Source organism: Pteropus alecto, unplaced genomic scaffold, assembly GCF_000325575.1.
Source record: "Pteropus alecto unplaced genomic scaffold, ASM32557v1 scaffold3, whole genome shotgun sequence".
Lineage (NCBI taxonomy): Eukaryota > Metazoa > Chordata > Mammalia > Chiroptera > Pteropodidae > Pteropus > Pteropus alecto.
This window is the reverse complement of record NW_006442484.1, coordinates 35,468,834-35,487,009: the sequence shown is the minus strand read 5'-3', so window position 1 is coordinate 35,487,009 and position 18,176 is coordinate 35,468,834. Positions and strand designations below refer to the sequence as shown.

Below are 18,176 nucleotides of genomic sequence, written 5' to 3'. Positions count from 1 at the left end.
TTCGTGAATACTTGTCCTGAGTTAAAATCAACAAGTTATAATTCAATTTAGCGATATATGTTAACTAATGAAGCTTCCAAAATTAGACCTTAAGTTAAACTACAACTAAAGTTCATGTAGTAGGTGAGACATATTTTACTACAAAGAGCTCCCAAGATTTCTCAAGCCAAAGAGACAAAGTGGTTTAATAATCTGTGAAGTACATTCATTACAAATATTCATGTTAGCATTTCTGTACTTAGATTGGAGCCATATGAATTAATGGTTAATTCAGTTTGCATTTGATTCTGCTAGAAAAAAAATTATGAAAGTGTTTAAAGGAAAAGCTGATTTAAAACCCACTGGTGGCCAAACTGCACAAGATTTACTTAGGAGCAGCAAACTGATGTAATTCACTGAGCAGGTATGAAGATAATTTAGAAAAGTGAAGCTTTTCTTTTCTTTTTACCATTTACTAGCATAAGATTGGAATTTTTTTTTTTATTTTTTTTTGAGGAATGAACTGATATGTTCATAAAGTGAGAAATGTTGACCAAATTTTCATGAGGGGAGAAGTTAAAAATCAAAGAAAACAGAGGAAAAGATGACAAGGATATTTATAGGCTTAAGGAGGGCTGTGTCAATAACACTGTAGGAAAAAAAGGTTTGTATAGAAAGAGTTGATGCAAATATCTACAATCAATTAAATTAGTGATTGAGTGGAAAATATAACCGACACTAATCATTGATATCTATAGTGCTTGAGATTGGAAAGGTCTGTGGTCTTCTTAGCAATGATGAAATCACTGAGCAAGTGTGAATTCTTAAAGAAAATAAATTAAGCAATCTATTTTTGCTACATTTAACTTTAATTGACAGAACATTTGCTCCTTAATAACAATTTCACATGAGACTGATTTTTAAACTCTATTCATTTTTACTTTAGGTTGCTTTCTGGCTTCTTATAATTTAAGTTATGATTTTTTTTAAATAAAGAAAAAAAATCTCTTTAATTTCTGTGCCATATGGGAATTTTAAAAAACAGTTGGAAGTTTCTTTGGAGTGGCCTTAAATCAGTTCATTTGGCCTTCTATAAATAACAAAGTAAGAACAACCAAGCAGAGAATAGATGGGGACACTGTCTTAACCGTTTCTCTAGAAAATGATATACCTTCTGGAGTCTGTTGGTTAGTTACTAGCAGTAACCAGATGGAGAATTATACCGTCTCCCCAGGACACTAATGGAAACAAGTTCTGTGATTTGTCTCTGAGTTTCTCTTGCTTGAAATATGTTCCAACACAACCTTGAGGGCTGAAATTATCCTGACATTTCTGTATAAAACTACTGGCTTTAATGTAATTAGGTAAAACTACCTTAATTATTGTATTTAGCTTTGTATGCCTTGCAATACACTACACAACCAAACAGCTTGGAATGTCAAAGCCATTACATGCATTGAACTATGGTTGAAATTCAGCCTGCTTGCTGGCCTTCACCGCAAAGAGGATTCCAGTTTTGACCTTTGCAATATGTGAATGGTCACCACAGATGAGAGGGTGTGAAGGTTAAAAACAAACAACTACATGGTGGTGATATTTTAGAATTGGAACATATTTTCCCTCCCTTTTTCAATTCCTTAAAGAGATAGTGCACCCGATTTTAAGAATACAAGTGACTGTTGAGCACGTATAAGGTTATAAGTTACATGATAGTTTTTTTCTGAAATGTAAATATCATTACTATCACATATAATCTTTTATTTTGAAATGAAATCTATATTTCATAGTATAATCTAATGTCCCTTGAAATAGAAGAAGTCTCTTTAAGTAGCTACATTTTCAACAGGAAAATAGAGAAAAAAAACTTTTCTGGCGGTTTTATAGAAAATTCTATGTTTAAGTTATTCAAAGAACATCACTATTAAAAAGATAGTTTATGTATCAGTAGCATAAGTTGCCTGTTGTCTCACATTTAATTATCTTCTATAAAATAACTTTTCTTTGATAGATTTTGGCAAAGGAAACAGTACGTATGATCCTGAAGACTCTGTAGATACCATAAGAAATTACCAGAGTTCCAGGAAACACTTTGAAGAGAAAAAAAGCAGATCTTCATCTTTCATCTCGTCCATTGATGATGAACAAAAGCCTCTCTTCTCAGGAATAGTAGATTCCCTTCAAGGAATAGGGAAAGCACCTGGACTTGATTTTGAAGAAAAAGTGCCCACCTCAGGAAGAATTCACATAGATAAAAGAAGTCACTCTTGCAAAGGTAATCAAGTTTCTCAGGAATCAGGTTGTCTCTTCAGTGCTCATCATGAAATGGTAACTTTTCACACATGAAGAACCTTACTGACATGTTAATCTAATCATTTGTGATTTCATAAAATATTTGCAAAGAGTTCAAATCTCAGATCATCTACAAAGTGTTTGCACCATTCTGGAATAGTGGTCATTATTCTCAAGCAATGATAGCATAAGAGGATTTTGTTGTGGCCTGTCAGGCTTAATGTAATATCATGTAAAACATCCCGGGAATGTCTACGATAGTTATTCCAATCCTATCACTCATTGATGAGATCAATAAGAAAGCTAATCAGCTGATTCTTACATGTGTCTTCTGACCCATTCCTCACTCCAAACATTGTTGTCTTATAGCATAAAAGGGCAATGCAATAACACTACAATAAAGCCCCTCCCCCCAAAAAAAATATTTACTGGGAATTTTGAAAAAATGGAGAAAAATGCCCGTACATAAAGTATGCTCTTGATCCAACTCACTTGAACATGTTTGTTTAATACCTCTACCAAAAGGAATACCCAAATGTACGGGTTTTGTTGTAGAAATATGCATGAGATGGGTAATAATGCTTGTTTATTGCATGCAAATTTGATGCTAAATTTGGAAAGTCAGGAAAACTTGAGAACTAGCACATATAAGAGCAATTAACTTGGTATAACAGGAGCTGAGTCTACGGATCTAGTTAGATTTATCTATTAAGTGGGTGCAAGAATAGGTGTGGCTCAGACTACTTGGGTTGCAACCACAACTCTGTCACTTGTTCCCTTATCACTTCGAATAAGTGACTGACAGACCTACTAAGACTCAATTTGCACATCTTTAAAAGAGGAATAATATTTTCTAACCAACTAGTCAATTGTGATTAGCAAGATAATGTGCATAAATTACTTTCTCTGAAATAAAATCCCCAATTGATTTAGTATTTTCTCTCAGGTTTTATTTTATAACCCTTCAATCATTGATTCTATCTTTGGATATATAAAAAATGTAGAGATGAAGAAGAATATAACAGAAGTGAAGGAAAAATAGGATGTTCTTAGCCTGGCAGGATAGAAAATTATGGGATGGAGTAAGTAAATATTATCTATCATCACCATTATTTGCAGTGACTATATCTAACAACACAAGTTATATTGAATCTAGGATGTTTAGGCTTTACATTTTTCAACATTTACTTTTCCTATCTTATCAAATCAACTTTTGCCATGACCCTACATTGACGTAAGCCAAGAATATATGCAAATGTTCTCTGGACAATCTAAAATCTTGATGAAGTGAGTGAAAATAGTACCTCATTTATCATAATGGAAGAGAATGGAATATTAGATGTGATTACCAAATGTCCCATTTTAGTTATTTATGAAAACGAATTCTGGAAAGTGCTAAAAATAGAAAAAGGTTGTATCATAGAAGTCAAAAATTCTGAAGAGCTTGCTGAACCATCTCTACTATCTCTAAAAGTCAGTATTATATGGGCCTGATTTTTTAAAAGGCACTTTTTGTTGTTTCTCTCTTGAGTTTTAGAGTCTCAGGTGACAAGTCATTAAAAGATATAATTTTGGACTAGTCTTTAACCTTAAAATGCCTCTTGTTGACAGTGAATTCTCATGTTTTTCTTTGCTACTTTATCCAATTATTTTTAATTAGCTATTCTACATGCACAATAAAAAATAGTATTCTAACAAATAATTTTAATATCAAATTTTTTAATTTTCAAAAATTTATAATGCAATCCCTATTCAAATAATAAATAATGGTCTTGAAAATGCATAGCTAAATATGCATGTAGATTGAATAAACATAATTGATGTCATATAGCATCGGTAAGACACACAGTTAATCTAATTTATTAATGTGATCAACCAATTAAGAATTCTAAAACTCTACTCTCTGAAAATTTTATTTCCTAATGACATTTTAAGGTGAATAACTATGGAATGTTTGAGAATTTGAATAATATATATGGTGTAACTGTAACTCTTGCAGTTTGAGCTACCAAATCCCCACAAATTTTAGTTTTATCATTAATAGGAAATTTTACTTACTCATATTCCTGGCATTTGTCATGCTGAATCCAACAGAAGAGCACATTTAGGCAAAACTAAAAGGAAAAAAAAAATAGATTGCAGTCAAAAGTTGACTCTAGGAAAATTGTGTACCCAGAGAAAAGTGTAAGTTTACTTTCTGTTCATCCATTTCCAGAAATGTGTCTTGCAACTATAGCAACATTTTCCAAGGCAACCAAGTGCAGATTCTTTCTGAGCTATATTTAGAAAGTGTCTACGAGGATGTTCATTTTGATTAAGACCCTAACCAGAATTTCCCCTTTGAACTCCTTTTTTCATATTGCTGTTAAAATAAGCTAATCACACATATCCAGATTTTAATAAAATAGTAAGTTATAATCAAGGAAGCCTCTAAGTTTACATTTAATTCATTTCTTCTCAGAGAATGTAATCAATTTTTTATTGAGTACCAAAGAAAAAATATAATCCTACATAATTTATTGCATGCGATTCAACATTGTTCTTTAAAATCAATTTATTATATATGATTGGAGAATGAGATAGCTGTTAGGCATAGGCAGAAATTCTGTACACTTTCTTGGCACAAAACTTCTGAGCATAATATGTAACTTCCATCTTATAAATTCTTATTGTCTTTTAAAAATCCTGCCTGCTAACCGGTTAATGTAAGGATTTTTAAAAGACAATAAGAATTTATTGTCACCAAGCCATTAATATGTGTGTTCTGAATGTTTGTTTGGCATTGCTGCTTCAAAATTGAAAACCTTAAAGTACTAAGACATTGAATTATTGTTTTGCATTTTAGATAGAATCATATGTCTATGAATAAAAAATCATGTTTTTCAGTGAAAATCTGCTGATAATACTAGTTGAAACTCCAGCATATCATTTTTTATGTTTATTTTCATTTCATTGTTGTGTTTGACAAAATATCAAAGGAAATTATATACTGTCACTTTCAAAAAGCAAAACAAACAAAATACAATGATCCCATAGGCTAAGGAAGCCCTAAAAATAAAGAACTATTCTGGAATTCACAGCAAGCTCTCTGAGGTCTGTTAGCCACTTCAACAGAACAGGCAACCCTGATCTTACATTTTTCTTGTGCTATCTTTGGATATACTAATATCTCTGTTATAGCTTCACTCAAATGAAGTAGAAATTGTAGGAAATTGTAGGCACCTCATTAAAGAAATTTCTGTGTATTCAATGATGAAAGGATAGTGATAGAAAACCCATAAAGAAAGAATATAGAACTTTCGTCTGCTACTTGGAGACAGGGGATGCTTTTGAGCTATCTGACTTTACTTTGGAGAAACTGTAGGAAAGGAAGGGATTTCAAGAAGTCCTCCAAATTCTGTTTCCTATTTCTAGAATTATAGCTAATCCTGTCCAAATGGGTTACTTTCTTTTTTAATAGCCAAGAATATAAATTCCTCAATTTTACATAACTTTTGTCAGTGTTTAATCATAGATACTTGTCCAAAAAAAAAGAAAAAGAAAAAAAGTCTATCAAATCAAAATCACTTTTCCTAATTCAAATCTGTTTCCATGTGAAAATGAAGACCAGTTTTAAATCGTTGTTTCCTCCTACCAGCCCTCCTAGTGAGGAAGAAATGTCTCTCTTTATTTATCTGTGAAAATAAACTTTCAGTTCCACTAATATTTTTCCAAGGGTTTTATTTTCAAAACTTAATCATTTTAAGTCCTTCTCTAGATATGTATAATGTAGAGGGTAAGAAAGCATAGCAAAAGCTGTCAAAAACATGACAAAAATGAGAAGAAAAGTAAGATATATTTGCCCTCTGATATTGATAACTTGTAAATACAGATTGTAGCAGAAACAGTAAATTAAAAGAAGCTCAGAAAATGAATCTTTGTATGAAAAACGATCAAATTCTTGCTAGACTGAATTTCTCAAGTTCAGGGCCTATGTCTTCCTCATCTTTAATTCTTCCAGATTTAACAGACTGTCTGGCACATAACAGACACACAGAACATTTGAAAAAAGGACTCAAATAGATAAGCAATATGTTTTAAAATACAGTAACATAAAAATAGTCTAAATAAAAGAGCCACAAGTAAAAATATTGGAAGTTAATGTGAATATATTAAAGGACAGTGCAGAAGGAGCTACAAGGAGACATGAAAACATGAGAGTGTCATGGGACTAAGGTACTTTAAGACTTTTTCCATCTTTACTGGCTTATGGTTCCTTGGCTCTACTTTGAGTTGAGTTGGCCTAAGTAAGTCTCCTTGAAGACCCGAACTTCTCCATGGCTCTCTCCCCAGACCTGCTCTGAATCATGAAATATGCAAATTATTCTGTGGGAAAAAGTCCTAAAATCTTAAACCCAGGATGAAGCAGTACAAACAAATGGTGATTTCTCCCCAAATATAAAAGCGCAAAAATCATTGCTCTTTAATCTGAGTTTTGGGTTGACCATCCATGTTTTCGCTTAGCGCAAACAGAAAGAAGACGAAGCTATATTCAAGACTTACAACCAGCTATATGTTTCATTCATATGGAAAAGAAGTGAGGATGGGGCAGACAAGGTTAGGGTGGCAGGATGCAGTTGATTGTGGCCCCTGGATATCCCTGAGTCACTCTGGGTATCCAGCACTTCCCTGTGTCTTTGGGTTATACTTCAAGATCCCTTCCTGTTGGTATTGTGGCTGTCCCTGTGTTATTGATGCAAATGGACACCCAAAGAAGTTGACATCCATCTTGCTATTTCCTACAGATATCTCTGACACAAGAAGCTGGGAACGAGAAAATGTCCAGACTCAGGCTGATGAGTCTAGTCCCTCAGCACTTCAGCGAGCTGCCTGGGGAATCTCTGAAACTGAAAGCGACCTCACTTACGGGGAAGTGGAGCAAAGATTAGATTTGCTTCAAGAACAACTTAACAGGTATAAGCAATGATAGGGCCAAGAGAGAATGTAACCCAAGCCCTTAGGTCTAGCTTTACTCCTTGTAAATAGCAAAGTCCTCCTGCCATAACCTCATATCTTATTTCTATGTTTGCTTACTTAAAATAAGCCTAGAAGTTGACAAATTATTAATCTGTGTTGCAAAGAGCATTTATTTAGAACATTTCAGACTTCTGGCAATGTAAATCCTATTTTACCTTTACTTGCCATAAAAGTAGTATATCGCCCATACCAACAGCCTAAGAAAACTCCTTTTTTCCCCTCAAAATAATTCATATTTAGATTGTTGACAAACACCCTTCTTCTTTTAATACTTTTTTAGAATATTTTTTAGTTGTTTCTGGTAACTTAGTTGTGTGTTATGGCATTTTTTTAAGTATCAACAAAATTATTTAAAAACATAGTTTTTCACTCAACTTGCTAAAAATGTGATCAAATTGAACATCTCATAGAGTTGAACCCCATCTCCTCTACATTTTCCCTCCATCTTTGATCTATGCTCTTAAAATGAGGAATAAATTTTTATTTTAGAGAGAATTGAACTCCTTAACCCAAATCTGAATGGAGTCCTTAAAATTAAACTGGTCAATAAGACTCAGAAAAAAATACACAAATGAGTATGATATAGCTGCTTTAGTTGTGGTTCATGCGGGACTTTACCTTGATTCAAATGTCGCCTCCAGGCATATCATCAGGCAAGGTATTTCTGTTGTCACAAATGGAATACTGCATAAATCAAACTAAAATGCTCAAATCACAGGATTTATTAAATCAATTTAAAACACACAATGAGAGATGAGGAGGGCCAGATGTGGTAATTAACACATTTCTAATAAGTGCAAGCATGGTAAAAGGATCACACACTACCTGAATCCTGGTTCATCCAGTGTTTATATATGACACATCAGCCTTCTCTGCTGATGGTGTGGTTACTGGGACCATAGTTCAGGTTTACATAAAGGGGTCCACCGACAAAAAAAACACCTTGTGCCAATGACACACACTTGCTGATCACAGAGATATAAGGCCAAATGTAGCTGGTCACATCCATGGCTCTATAATTAGCTTGCTGAACAATCATGTGTTTTATTAACCTTTTGTAGGTAAACCACATGTGAAGCTAGAATGAACCTATACTGTGTGTTACCAATGAGTGACCAAATTTGGGAGTGACAGTTGTCTGCCCAGAAGTGACATGAAAAGATTTATCCCTTCTATCTCTTTTTATGTATCAGCTACTCTCTGGTTTGTTATATCATATTTTTATTCTAATCTTTGGCATGTCTTACAGGTTACTAGCATGCTGTCTATATTTAATACATCTTAGGACTTATGCCCATGTCTAACAATCTCCTTGCTTACACATTATCTACATTTAACACATCCTATGAGTTTTGCTTGTATCATATAAACTACTGGTTTAATATCGCCTATATTTCATACGTGTTTCATCCATGCTATTTGTTGCTTTTTATTGCTTTTTCAAATCTTTCTGCCAGAATTGAACAGTTGCAAACAATACGCACATTAAAATGAGTGTGCACACACATATACATTACCATAAAATTTAATTGAATTTAAAATCACCGAGTGCTGAGGTCCATATCTCATTCCCAAGGGTCAAATTCAAGTCTTGTAAATTGAAATATACCTGAGAAAATTAAAACAGACTATCATTTATTTAGAGTCAGTAACTCCTAATTAAAGTATAAGAACTTGCCATAATAATTATTATTGGTTAGAGAAGCATATTTAGTTACTTAATATTTCTGCTTTTTTTTCTCCCTGGTATTTATACCAAGCCACTGTGATCTTGTACCCATAACATATATAAATATATATACTGTGTAACTCATAAGAATTGGTATGTGTGGTCTGAACTTGAACTTCTTTGGTTCTTGTGGCTGAGAGAAAATAACTGCCCATTTCTTTACTGCCAGAATATCCATATGTATTTAATTCGTTGAGTAAAAAAGTGAGTGAATGAATGGATGACTGACAGGAACAACACTGATTTCTTTAGCGCAATACTTTCACAGTACTTGCAATTGATTAGCCTAGATTAAAATCATAACATTGCTACTTAACTGTTTATGGGATGATGGGGTTAAGTCATTTAAATTTCTCCAGCTTCAGTTTCTTACTTTGACTCATACCTACCTGCAGTGTCATGGTAAAGAGTAAGATAATACACATGGAGACTATGTATGCTATACAAAATAGGCGTTGTACTTACAGCTAGGTAAAATTTGCCTAACAATGAACTTCACTTTTATTATTGCTGTTTGTCTATTGTTTTCTCCTACTTTACATGTATTTCTGTATTTCCTGATTTGGACCTTTTTTCAGAACTGAAATTGATATTTTAGGGTATCTTTTTTGCCTTGTCATGCATACCACTCAATGCAGTTAGCATAAGTCAGAGATTACTAAAATCATTTATTTTTAATGTCAGGGCTGAAAGTATAAACATTTAAGGGGACATACAACTATGACCCATTTAGTTTACAACTGTCCGTCAGTAATAATAATTGTTATTATTTTATTACATTCACTGATTTATTATTATTACTATTTGAAACTTTTCCACAGCCAAAATACAATTAAATCTCTTTTGACATGTTCCCAGCATCTGTATGTCCTTCGACATATTTCTTTTCCTTTGACTAACTTCTTTCTAGTTCTGATCTATCACAAATATTTTATTGCCTAACTTAGCTTTTGAATACAAAATCCAAAATATTACATTTTTACTTTACTACAATCTGCAACAACCTCTTTCTAACACTTTACTCTAGAAAGCAAAAACAAGTTTGAAGAGGGCAACCCAATTCGGACTTCAACTTTGCAGAATGAAAATCTTGGGACACTTTCTAGAGTTGAGTCTAACCTGCTTAGCTTCAGCATTCTGTTAAAATGTAAAACTGTGAATTTCTACTCCTATTCATCTCATCCAAATACACATATTAAGTACACAGTGCAATAAAACAAATATAAATGGTCAATCTTGAATAGTCCTTACTATTGCTGCTTTTCTGCTTTAATAGCCAATTAAACTATATTTGGGGTAAAGGTTCACATAAGAAATGTTCTTATATATTTATATATCATGCCCACAGATATACATATTTAGGGAGATCATTAACACTTGATCCTAAAGCAATGCTTCTCAAACTTTAATGTGCATTCGAAGCACTGGGGATCTTGTTAAAATGCAGATTCTAAGTCTGTAGGTCTGGAGTTGGCAGAGAGTCTACATTCTAACAAGCTCCCAGCTTTGACCACACTTTGAATAGGGAGGCCCTAGAGAATGTAAAAGCTTTTAATAATGACCCCATCTTTTACAGAATATCTAGAGCAATTTATCTTTGTGCCTTCATTATAGCACTGTGTACTTCCTTCACCTAGTGTTACAGTATTTTGTGCACTTCCTTCATTTTTCCTTCCTCGATGGTCACTCCAGTCAGCACCTGAGATCAGAGTCCATATTTATTTATCATCATGTCCTCCCTTTACCTTTCTACCTAATTCAATGCCCGGTATATTTTGGGCCTTTGAATAAAGTGAATTAAAACGTTCATTTTACACAGTAGTATAGCTATGTTGATGTAGGGGAAAGAAAAATAGTTTTTCCTCTACCTTTCTGAGTTCTTGGCTGAGATATCTGTAATAAAAAACAGATTGATGAAGGAAAACTAAAAAATAAATCTATTAACATGTATACAAGGGAGATACCAGAGGAAAATGAGGAACTCCTGAGGTTGCTTAGAATTCAGGGTTATATACCATCTTAATAGAGAAAGGAGAGGAAGATGTGAGCATCGTAGAGGAGAGTAAATGATTTTTAGAAAGGTGAATAGGCCCTTAGAAAAATAGATGGGAAGCATGACAGTTTGTGACAAAGTTTGCATGGGTGTGGTATGAACTTGTAGTCTCCTATCCTCTGACAAAAGTCAATCTTCCCTGGTGATGAAACTGCCAGAGAGGAGATTTATGACAATTGAGTTCCTCTGGGGGCATTTGCCATTAGGCAAATAAGGAGAATTCACAGAGAGCCTCTCCCTGCATTTGCTGTTTTTCTAATTCCCAACAGCTCAAAATAGGCAATATGCCAAAGTGGCATATTTTGGGGTGGCATATTCTGGTACCCTTCACTGACCAAAAAAGTTTATAAAATTGGGTTATTCTTTTCTGTTTTAAAGGCCAAGCTGTACTTTTTTAAAAAAGTTTCTATAATTCCTCCTTGAGTAAAGCAGATTAGTCTCAGTAAGAGTCCAATTAAGCCAGTGGACTCTAGTCATAAAACATGAAAATATAACCTATGCGTAGTACAAAATCTCTTCACTAAAGCTCTCCTTTGTTGAATGTCTTAGTATGTCCAGTGTGCTATGACAAAAAATATCATTGACTGGTGGCTTATAAACAACAGATATTTACTTCCAACAGTTCTAGAGGCTGAAAATCAAGGTGCCAGCACATTCCGCCTCTGGCGAGAGCCATTTTCCTGGTTCAGAGATGGCTGCCTTCACACTGTGTTCTCACATGGTAGAAGACAGAAGGAAGCTCTCTGTGGTCTCTTCTATAAGGGCACTAATCCCATTCATGATGGCCCACTACCCTCATGACTTATATAATCACCTCTCAACTCACTCCATACCTTAATACCACCACGTGGGGGGTTTAGGGCTTCAACATATGAATGGGGGAGGGCAGGGCATCAACATTCAATTCATTGCATTGAAATACCCAAAATATTAGATTACCAATTAACAAAATAAAGTATTTTAAATCACTGTAGGAATGGAGACTACCATCCTGACATCTGAAATACCTATGTAGTATCTCAGAAAAGGAAGTAAGAAGTAGGATATTTGCAGGATTTAAGGGTCTGGGTCTTTCAAGGTAATGAATTGATTGGAAATAGGCAAAGTTTATGATACAATAGCTCAGAACTGGTGGACACCATGAGATGAGGATCTTGAAGCAAGTCTGGAAAACTAAAATTTGTTTGATAAGCAACTTATTTGACCATTTGTTCAAATGATCAGACTGGCTGTCTTCAGTGAGTTCATCTGTAGAAATATCCTAAAGAAGTAAAGTTATCTATTCATTTATACTTGTTTTTCCCTGGAAAAATTTTCCTGGAACAAACAACTAAGTCATATTGACAGAAGTGGTCTACAGTTTCATCTGAGGCATGTTGACAGAGTCTCAGTTCTCATCTTGCACTAGTTACTTCACCTGCACATGTGAAGGTGAAGTAAGTCCCATTAATGGCAGCATGTCGCAATTAGTGAACCCCCACCTTTCAATAGATTTTTCTGTAATAAACTATTCAGATAGATAGAATCCTTGATATACAGATCCTGTTTCTCAGAGATCACTGCTGTTTGACAAAGGGTGTATAGCACTCAGAAACATCATAATTTTTACTCTCTATTAGCTCTTGAAAACCCATTGTTGAGGAAGTTTTTATTGCAGCCCCCACCCCCAAATCTTTTTTAAATTCAATGTAATAAACATGTGTAAGCCACTCACTAAATTTTAAATGCCATTAATGAAAGAATAAATTTGTACAAAAATATTTACAATGAAGACTTAATGTAGACTTTTCCTTGGAGTCTTAGAGAAGAGAGAAATTCATTTTGAATAGGTTGGATAAGGGAAGACTTTGGAGTGCAGATAAAATTTGAGCTGGACCTCGAGGAGTGAAAAATTGATGCACAACAATAAAATAACTAGTCTGTTCAATTTAGTTGTCACTAAAAAACTAGATCAAACCTGTGGGTAACAAGTAGATAAATAAACTAGTTGATAATTCGATTTTTCTTTTTTCAATGTGTGATTTGGTATTTGCAAGGCAGAATCATGTATAATTTATAGCTATTGGTTTAGAAGATAGTAAATTTTAGAGCTATATATACCAAATATAGAAAACCTGCAAGCATAATGTTTCTCAGAGGGAAGATTTGTAGTGTCAGTTGATATTAAGAACTAAAAAAGAAAAAAAGTAATCTTTTCCCATGTTTTTCAGGTTTATTCTGCTCTCTTTCAAATCAAAGGCTAAGTTCTCTTTCATAAATATAGCATGTATATAATTGAGCAAAATTCTATGATTTTAACATTATTGGTAATATTTAGCTTTTCTCTGCATTTGTTATTCAGAGACAAAATAGTAAGCACAGAGCAGTAAAGGGTTAAAAGAAGAATTTTTTTTTAAAGAGGCATATGGTTCTAACTTTCTGTTCTTATGCCTACAAAATTCCCTTTTTTAATGCTGTTAACACATGCAAAGAAGAGGAATCAGACCTATTGTATTTTACTATTTTTCCTTGAATTTTAATTTAAAATGAGAATGAAATTAACAAGCCAGTTGGCTACTTGTGAGCTTTGAGGAAAATGATCAGATTGGTATTTTGCAAGCCAGATGGATAATAGAAGCAAGTGAACTTTTACATTTTGTCTGTGTCTTAAATACCAAAGGCCCTGAACTGTAAATGGGAAAAGAATTTTAGCATTTACAGTACTTAACATTACTACAATGAATAATATTCAATTCTTGATGTGAATAGGAGAGAGGCAAAGTAAAATAAAGGTAATATAAATTTGAAACGCATAAGGAATTATCCAACTGTTGTAACTATGAAAGAAATGTACTACCAAATCTCTCTTTTATAGAATAGATAAATGTTCACAAGAAACCAAGCAAAGCCTGATTAAAAAGCAAAGGCAATTATCAATTAAAAATAGATTCTCAGTGTTTTACATTTTGAAATCAATAAAGCTTAACTGTAAAAACGTAATGCAATGTTCACTGTAAAAATGTAGTCTATTCTATTCAGTTGTTTTTCTGTTACGATTTTATTAAATGAGCAGGAAAGCAATGGTCTTTATCAAAACCATCAGTGAGACATGGAGAGTTAGATCAGCCAGGAGAGAATCTCCGTGCTCCCTCTCCTGTCCTTCTTGTTTAAAGCAGGGCTATAATTCTGTTTGTTGGTTGTTGTTTTGTTTGGGCGGCAAAATTATGCTCAGAGACTGATTTTGTCTTTGCCAGCAATTTATTTAACAAAGGTTTGCTTTGAGATTTATAATTTCACAAGCCAATAGCATACAGGATAATCTCTCTTAACAAGCCAAATAAATAACATACTCTAAAGTAATGGTAGATTAATTATACTATTGTTTCAGGCAAGGGGAGGTACAATGAATAAAGCCTAAATTTAGACAAGGTGTACCTTTTATACAAATAGGCACTTGGAAGAGGCACTTGGCCAACAAAGAGCTGAGGTCCAGCTGCCAGCACAAAGATAAAAGTCCCTTGTTGCTAGAGCACATTGCTAGGGAACAAAGGCGCTAGTGCTGGTGGACAAGCAAGGCTGCTCAGAGTTATCACTCCAGGGGCCGTTGCATGGCTTTGTGCCACTGCCTACAGGGAGTGCCCCAAGGTGGCAGGAACAGATGTCCCTTCTCTTCCTGTGACTGCTGCACTGTTTAGCTCCACTGTTTAGCTCCACTACCGACCAAAGAGTCATATTGGCCACAGCAGGAGTAAATGTCTCAAGATCTTCAGAGAGCTATTTAGGTCAGCAAGGTGTCACCTTGCCCAGATCAAAAGTTTCCAATTGTCCTCACAAACTCTCAGTATTTATAGTCGAAATGTCCCCTCACCATCATTGCTTCTCCACATGTTCTTAGAAAAGTCCCCAGTGGGGCCCCTCAGCAGCTGAGCCACTGAAAGTTTATCAATGATAACAGATAGATGATGACATTCTGACACAACTTACATCATTCTTATATCAAAACAACTTCACTTCTACAACTTTTTTTTGTCTTTGTCATAAACAAGTAGACTAAAACAACACAAGTTATAAACAAGTGAATTTGAAATCATATTAAACCAATGCACAACAGTGGTGCTAAAATTTTCTCAAATTCTTTGCAATGGTGAACTATTTTGGGACTGTCTTTCCCCATATTTGTCTGTCTGCAGACTTGAATCCCAAATGACTGCTGACATCCAGACCATCTTACAGTTGCTGCAGAAACAAACCACTGTGGTGCCTCCAGCCTACAGTATGGTAACGGCAGGAGCTGAGTATCAGAGACCCATTATCCATCCAATGAGAACCAGTCACCCGGGAGCATCCATCAAGACGGATCGAAGTTTCAGTCCTTCCTCACAAGTGAGTACAGAGAGTGTACAACCAGGAGTGTCTCTCAAAGTGTTTTCCAAGGACCATCTGAATCAGAATTACCTGGGGTGCTGTGGAAAATGCAGATTCTCATTCTACTCAATTAGAATTTCTGGGAATGGGCCCTGTAATCTGCATTTTACACAAGCTCTCCTGATTCTTATGTTCATTTAAAGTTTGAGAACAATGGACCTAGAATAATGATCTTAAAATACTAACTTTTTTTTTTTTTTTAAGAAAAAGCTTTTCTCAAGAATCAATCTGTTTAGTTTATATATAGTAAAGCTTTGAAAGATAAGAAATAGCCCCGGGTCCAAAAAGCTCTTAAGAGAAAAGTCTGTCATTAGCTCTGTGACCAGAGGCACTTTTGGGCAGGGTATCAGGAAACTGTAAGAGAAATAGCTGTTGGCCAGAGAAGATCTGATGTACAAGTCCGATTAGTAATCTTAGATAGTGTGTCCCACCCATCACCAGAGATTGCTAAACTTTTTTTTTACCTGGAGGCTAGTAAGAGGAGAAATGATAGTGCCCTTTATCTTGCCTCTGAAGCCCTCCAAATGGGCCTTTTTGAATTATGTTCAGAAAATCTAACTCCCTTAGAATTCTATTTTAGGAATCATTCTTAATTACTTAAACACTATGGACAAATTGAATATAAGAACAATGATTTAAATGAGGATTTACAGAAAAATCTTGTAAAATTTTTTAGAAGTTTGGAGATTTAGTGCAAAATGTTCTGGGAAATGAAACAACAACAATAATAGGAGGAAATGTGCAGAAGGGAAATAATGCAATCTTTCTAATATATGGAAGCAGACACTTATTTATCTCTAACTAGTTTTGAGTGGCTGGGAAGTATGCAAAGCCATGTCCTTTATTCTTTGTTTTTAGTGGATTTAGAAAATATTTTCTGACTAAGGACGGGTGATTTTTCTTCCTTTTTTCTTTTCACTATAAAAACACGTTTTCTTTTCTCTCTGTCAGTATCCTGAATTTTTAGACCTTGAAAAATCTAAACTTAAATCCAAAGAATCGCTCTCAAGTGGTGTGCATCTGAACACAGCTTCCGAAGACAACTTGACTTCACTTTTAAAACAAGACAGTGACCTCTCTTTAGAGCTTCACTCACAGCAAAGAAAAACTTACCTTCATCCAATTAGGCATCCTTCTTTGACAGATTCATCCCCAAGCACTGTAGGAATCTTGGGTCTTCATAGGCATGTTTCTGATCCTGGTCTTCCAGGGAAATAATCATTTTGTACCATTTACTCTACATACAATGTAAGTGCTTTTAATGGCTGTTTTCCTTTTTGTATTTAAATCCTCTCTACTTGACTCAGGGGCTCAAAGGTACCATTATATGCAAAAGTACTGTATATTTTCCTAAATTGAAGCTTGTAAGGTAATACAGAGCAGTTAGGATGTAAATATACATATGAACTCTTTTGTTCCAAATGTTAAAACTGCCAGCATCTTAAGGCACCTTTTTTTTTTTTTTCAATTTTTAAAATCATGTGCATGTTAGGAAACTCCAATTTCTCTTGCATGGAGACTCCTATTTAATGCATTTACTAAATCAGTACTCTGTTATGAAAATGCCTTCAAGCAAATAAGAAACCAAGGGATAAAATTGTTCAAGGATGCAACTCAAATAATCCTCCAGGAGGAGAAAGGGAATTTAGTCACTTTTGAGAACAGATACCCTTCTCTATTGGGATGTTTATAGTTAATACACTCATTCTATCACACTGAAAAAAAAAGGCAGTTTTGGAGTTGTAAATCTCTGACAGTATAGAAAACCAACTCCAAATACATGAATATAGGTAAGCATTAATGAGAACAAAAATGACTTTCCATTTAAAATTTTGTCACTAACTGCATTTACAAACTACCTAAAATATTTTCCACTTGCACAATTCCTTGAATGATTAGAAACAAGGTTCTCTAATTTTGGGGGGCGGAGTGGGCAGTGTACTGGGAGGAAGAACTGCTAAAGTGTGACTGACACGAACGAATATCCACAGCTTTCTTCCAATTTATGTTTTAGGGCAGTCATGAATTTGATCAAAAGAGTAGACACACACATAATTTTCTTTTCAAAAAATGTGTAATTTTAGTAAATTTGCATGGCAAAATTAGCTTCCGTAGCTTTTTAATCCCACCTGTGGAAAAGCAATGTGCAGTTACTTGCCTAAAAAGCAAATCCACACACCAGCAGTAAAATTTCAGTTTTATTTCATTATTCAAACACTTTTGTTAATTGAAGATTTAAATGAAAACCTACTGCATATAAATTGGGCTGAATATCAATTGACCCCAGAATATCGAAACATACAATGGAATATATTTTAATATCTTCAACTGTTAGATTTTCTTTTGGGGAAGCATACACTGCTCATAAAATCAATTTACAGAAGAAAAAATTGCAAGTTAATTTAAGATTCTGATTAGTCAAGTTCTAGTCGTTTTATTTTTCAATTCATTTAAGTACAATTTTAAACCTCGTATGGACTGAACCATTATATCCTTTCCTTCTGAACAAAATTTTGAAATTTGTTGAAGGTTTCTTAGTCCTTTACTTATTCTCATATATTTTTACACTCATATATTTTTAAAGAAACATTATACCTGTGCACATTAGATTAAATATAACCTATTGATTTATCTTTATCTTTGACATTATTTGTTCCAGATATAACCAATTTATTTAAATTTACAAAAAATATTGCACTATTTAAA

General features: G+C 34.1%; 1 protein-coding gene across 1 annotated transcript in view; it reads left to right on the top strand.

Annotated features, from left to right (window-relative positions):
* Positions 1 to 16,688, top strand: part of KCNH7 (potassium voltage-gated channel subfamily H member 7) — a 404,901-nt gene extending 388,213 nt beyond the window's left edge. Inside the window, exons 13-16 of the mRNA XM_006921130.1 lie at positions 2,000 to 2,251; positions 7,053 to 7,221; positions 15,236 to 15,428; positions 16,422 to 16,688. Of these exons, the coding sequence (XP_006921192.1) occupies positions 2,000 to 2,251; positions 7,053 to 7,221; positions 15,236 to 15,428; positions 16,422 to 16,688 (881 nt within the window). The remainder of the gene's footprint in view (positions 1 to 1,999; positions 2,252 to 7,052; positions 7,222 to 15,235; positions 15,429 to 16,421) is intronic.
* Positions 16,689 to 18,176: the final 1,488 nt, after the last annotated feature.